This window comes from Glycine soja, chromosome 3, assembly GCF_004193775.1.
Source record: "Glycine soja cultivar W05 chromosome 3, ASM419377v2, whole genome shotgun sequence".
Classification (NCBI taxonomy): Eukaryota; Viridiplantae; Streptophyta; class Magnoliopsida; order Fabales; family Fabaceae; genus Glycine; species Glycine soja.
Genome location: NC_041004.1, coordinates 5518216 through 5523557, shown reverse-complemented (window position 1 = coordinate 5523557; position 5342 = coordinate 5518216). Strand labels below are relative to the sequence as shown.

Genomic DNA, 5342 nt, shown 5'->3' with positions numbered 1-5342 from the left:
TTCTATTCTGGATGTCCATGAACAGCTCTAATCATATATAAACAAAACAGGTTTCTAAGTTTTACACACTTAATCTTGCTTTTCACTGTCAAAAGAAAAGATTGAACAGAAGTTAGTGTTTTTATACATTCGATAGCCACTGCTTCTCCATTCTCTGAACATTTCCAATTGTACTCCCAAAATAAATAAATGAAAGACGTTAGATGGGGTTTGTAACACTTTAAGTACTTCACTAATCCTGCTATTTGCAGCAAAAAAAAGAAAAAAGAATTAACAAAACTCATCCTAGTTAGGCGAGCGAGACTTAAGGAAGGATGATCAACAATCTCCATTCCAAATGCCTGTGTAGCCTCCAATGGACTAAACAGAATACTTCTGGCATTTTTCATGCTGCTTTCTTCATTTCTTGTAGTGTAGGTTAGGTGAACAGAGAAGAGAGAGAAGATGATGACTTCCGAATTGAATTTCATGAGCCATGCGGCAGAGTTGTCTTTATCAAAACTTCAAAGAACCTGAGAAAAATCCTATTATATCACATCTTCCAACTGTAATTTCCAACACTTGGGGTCCAATTCAGCCTGTCCATGAAACAGAAAAGAATGTCAGCAATCAAATAAAACATATTAATTATCATACAGCATTATCCCACTTAACTGATCCTTAACTCTAGCACCTTATGTAAGTATGATAATCTTCATCTATTAGAAACTATTGACTTCAAGTCAACCTAGCTAAATTAAAAGTCTTAAACAACTAAGTTGTTCATTTAGAATTAGAATGTGAGCAGGACTTCTTACGGTCCTCATTAGCAGAAGTGTATAGACTTTAGAGGGCCAGGATACATGATTTAAGATAAAAAAAAATGGTTTGGTTCCAAAATTATCAATTAGTATTTTGCTCAATCTTAAGACAGGAACCAGTCATGAAATATACCTGAAACTCCTTATCTCTCCATTCAAATACACAGCCACGTGCTTCCACATGTCTGATAAGTAGCTCAGGTAACAGAGATCTTAGTGAAAGATGGAGCTTCACTTTTGTTAGCCCTCCACAAGCTAATAAGGCTGCCGCCAGTCCTCCTGGAACCAAGCCTTGCAGGTGAAGCAAGGTAAAGCTTTGAAGGCAACTGATATTAGCAAGTGACAGAAGCCCCACATCTGTAACTGAGCTATATGACAAATTTATCTGCAAATAAAGCAAAAACAATATAATATCAGAATCTTAGCAAAGATTTTGTGCATCTCTGATGTTTCCCAGAAATGTGAGAGATGATGAAGATACCTGTCTTAGATTTTGGGAGAAATGAGCCAGAGCAATCATCCCACTGTCATCAATGTTGTAACACTTTTTTATGTCTAGACGACTTAGTTGTCTGCAATTCATTGCAATAGCTGCCAGACCTATGGATGTAACGAGAAGACATCCTCGAATTTCAAGTGTCTCCAAATTTGAACATTTTGACAAGGCAATTAGTGCCCTGTCAGTAATGCTAGTACAATAGGATGTGTTTATCATCTCAAGGCCAGGGCAACCACCAGCAATTGCTGAAATGCCCAAATCATCTACTCCAGTAGACCTGAAAAAAAGGGGAACAAACTCTGATGACTATGAACAAAAAGACTTCAATTTGACAATATCAATCAAAGGATATTCATGTTCTACTTGCATCTGTAATGAGATTTTTTTTGGGGGGGATGCTTTATACGAGGTAGGTCTGAGACAGTAGTTAGACTTGTTTAACCATCAATCTACTTTGAAATTTAACTAAAAGCCAGTTAGATAGACTTGTATGCCTTCCACATGTATTAAATATTTCAAATGTTTATAGATGAATACCAACTACTGAGGAAAATTATATCCCATATTTTTTTTTATTTTAAACTTGACAGTTGACAACTCAACCTTATTCAATAACCAAACTAGTTTATGCAAAAAAAAAAAAAGAATGCATAGACAATTCATCTTATGAGAAGAAAAACAAATGGTCATGAATTTGAATCACAAACCTGTATAGATCCAGCTCCTTTAATTTTGAGCAACGCATGCCAACATAGGCAAGTCCTCTGTCAGTTATGTTCAGGCATATTCCTATTTTCAAGCTGGTAAGCCAAGAACAAGAAGAAATGGACATAAGACCTGCAGAAAGACAAGGTAAGTATAGCAACTGATGTGGTAGTTAATGTGTCCAAAGAAGAGAGACAGATGCAAACCTTCATCATCAATTTCATTATCTGTTAGGTCAAGCTCCTCAAGATAATGGCATTTCTGTCCAATCAAGACAAATGCTTCACTTGGAACTAGTGTACATGACTCCATTTTGAGAGAAGTTAGACCTGTGCATGAATTTGCAATGCTGGCAATGGAAACATCAGTTATCTTGCGACAGCATGTGATGTCAAGTTTCCTTAAATCTTTGTGTTTTGACACAAGAAATGAGAGTGCCTCATCTGTCACTCCCAAACATTTGCTTAGACTAAGCTCCCTAAGTGAAATGCACAAATTTCCAATGGCCCGTAATCCTTCAGATGTAACAGGGCAGCCATCTAATACAATTGATTGCAACATGGAAAGTTTATTCAAACCATCAGCAAGAGAAAGGGTGACCTGGACAATCAAATGCAACAATTAGTTACAATTGAAATCTTCATCCACTAAGTTCAAAAATAAAAAATAAAAAAAACCAAAATACACGGATAAACAGAGAGGGGAGGGGAATTACAGGAGAGCCATCTGCTAAAATGAGTTTCTCTAAACCTCCAGAAATGCTTGTAAGCTTTGATAACCCAACATGACTTATGTTTTGACAACCTGAGATATCAAGTCTCTGCAGAAGACAGAATTTGTCAAATAATAAGTTAAATAAAGAAAGCAAGTGCACTCTGAAGACAAGAAAAATGAACAACATATTGATTGATGTAATCAATAATTTTGACTAACTGTGCAAATGACACATTGAAATTCTAACCAACTAAATGTCTTTCATAGGATAGAACTTAAATGGAAGAAAAAATAAATACAATAACTTCTGTCCAAGTTCACACTCCATCTAATATTAAAAGAGAGAAAATTAAATAAGAAAAAAAACTGGTACGTCATTTAAATAAGTTTATGCTGAAGTTATCTTTTTTGTCATTGATAAATAAATAACAGAAATGAACAAGTTAACCATCCCCATATACCTTCAATGTCTTGCACCCTTGTTTTAAGAGATCAACATCAAGGCTGTCGTCATCAATGCCAAAGCATCCTTCAAGGACCAAATCTTCAAGATGTTGCAATTTGAAGATTGACGGTAGACATTTCTCCGTGATCTGCACAACACAAGAAAACATCAACAACACTAGTTATATCGACCAGATCATTTCAAATACACAAATCATTCAAGAAATAGCACAATCAAGCAGACCACTAAACAGTACTGTTTAATAAAAAACTCAAATAATTTCACACATCAATACCACTTGTTCGAGAAACAAAAAATTACTGAACCACCAATCTAATATTTTCCTTTCAAGCACTTATATTTTCTAATTTCCACTCACTGAGCCAATTCAACACTTCATGGCCCTTTCAGCATTAACAAACCTAACATCTGATTCCCCTCCCCAGCAACAACCAAAGCCTTTTTAAAAAAAAGAAATAAGAGACCACAGATATCCTCAACGAGAAGCCAGCCTACTCGAGCTAAATAAGATTACTATGAAGAGCAAAACAGATTCTCAAATATCAACTAATCAACTAATTATAATAAAATGAAACACATTTATTAATAATCCAATCAGAATACACTGACATCATTCATAACAACAATACATTGATTTTTTAAAATAATTACTTAAAAAGTCATTTATTTTTTAAGAAGATTCCTAATCAGACCCATCTTTACAATATGAAAATTAATCTCCTTTCTTAATTTGGAAATATTAAATATAACTAAATATGTATCTAAACTCGGACGGCAGGGACTAAATGAAGTAAAGAGTGAATGTATAGGGATCAAAACATTACAAGGACTAACATCATGAAGATATGACCCAAAGGGTTAGCCATGTAAAGCCCCGCAGGGTTCACATGGGTGAGAATAATCGAGAAAGCATGTTTGACTCACGACAAAAAAAATGCAGATATAGAGATAAAAAAAAGTAAGAATGAAACCTTATAATTACTTACTAAAAATAAGCTAATCCAATCAATTAAACCAAACACAGAAAACATCACCAACTATCCACCAATAATCCATAACCAGGTTCAATCAACGAATAATGAACACCAGAAAGAGAAAGAGAGAGAGAAAAAAAACTCACAGGCAAATAAGAGAGATCCAATGTTGTGAGCTCCTTACACTTAATCGCAACCAAATCCACACCCAAATCCCCAATTCCCACACACCACTTCAAGCAAAGCAGCCTCAGCTTCCTGCACCCCACCGCAATACACCCAATCCCCATATCCGTCACCATCTTGCACCTCGCCAGCCACAGCTTCCGCAAGTTCCGCGCACGCGCCACCGCGGCGACGCCGGCGTCCCTCAGCTCCGTCGCGTTCGACAAGTCCAGCTCCACCAGGTGCTCGCACCGTGCGCCGAGGCTTAGCAGCCCGGTCGCCGTGAACCGCCGCGACCGCGACAGGTCCATTCGCCGCAGCGTCGCCGCGTACGCGCCAGCGACGAGCCCCAGCGCGCCGTCGCCCACGCGCGGACACAAGGAAAGATCCAATTCCGTTACGTTCGGGTAGCGGGCAGCGAGCGCGGGCAGGTGTTCCGCACGTAGCGGGCGAAGCAAACGACGGTGCTTGGCCTCGACGGAGTAAAACAACTTACACGTGAGCGAGAAAGATTTTTTGTCCAACGACGTCGTTTGGAGGAAGTCGAGGATGACGAACATTAGCTCCTCGGAGAGAACCTCGAAGGGGTTGGAGGTGTCGTTTTGAGGCTCGGAGAGCTTCTGCTTCTTCATGGTTCTGCGTTTTGCGTTTGGTTGGTCGTTTTGGAGGTTAATGATGAATAACTGTGGGGAGAGAAGGGAAGGGTTTGTTTGTTTGGTTTCTATGTTTGAGGAATAAATGCGAGACATTTATTAATATTGAATGAGTGAGGAAGACGAGGAGGAGGAGAGTGCACCGGGACCAAAATGCCACTCTTGTATTCTTTGTACTGTTCGTATCCCTTTCTCGAAGGACAAAATTGCCCCTCTTTGTCTTCAAAATTACACAAGTTAGGTCAGGGGTAGAGAATCATCACAGTGGAATATCATGGTTTGAAAAATTATAAGCATGTTTTAAATAAGTAAGGATAAGACTTGTATCAAGGTTTTTGTTAATGCAAGGATGATAGGCAGATATTG

General features: G+C 38.2%; 1 protein-coding gene across 1 annotated transcript; it reads right to left on the bottom strand.

The window, feature by feature from the left end:
• On the bottom strand, positions 1–5103 carry LOC114406023 (F-box/LRR-repeat protein 3-like). Its single transcript, XM_028368563.1, has 8 exons — positions 4305–5103; positions 3180–3311; positions 2720–2824; positions 2211–2604; positions 2007–2136; positions 1282–1576; positions 934–1185; positions 1–578 (listed from the first exon to the last, which is right to left on the bottom strand). The coding sequence occupies exons 1-8, from the start codon at positions 5070–5072 to the stop codon at positions 528–530; spliced, it is 2127 nt and encodes a 708-aa protein (XP_028224364.1). The 5' UTR covers positions 5073–5103; the 3' UTR covers positions 1–527.
• Positions 5104–5342: the final 239 nt, after the last annotated feature.

Coding starts and splice junctions, on each gene's coding strand:
- LOC114406023 (XM_028368563.1), bottom strand. CDS start 5,072: ATGTCTCGCATTTATTCCTCAAACATAGAAACCAAACAAACAAACCCT. Junction 3,312..4,304: donor TGGATCTCTCTTATTTGCCT/GTGAGTTTTTTT, acceptor TGTGTTGTGCAG/ATCACGGAGAAATGTCTACC. Junction 579..933: donor GGAGAGATAAGGAGTTTCAG/GTATATTTCATG, acceptor TTTCATGGACAG/GCTGAATTGGACCCCAAGTG.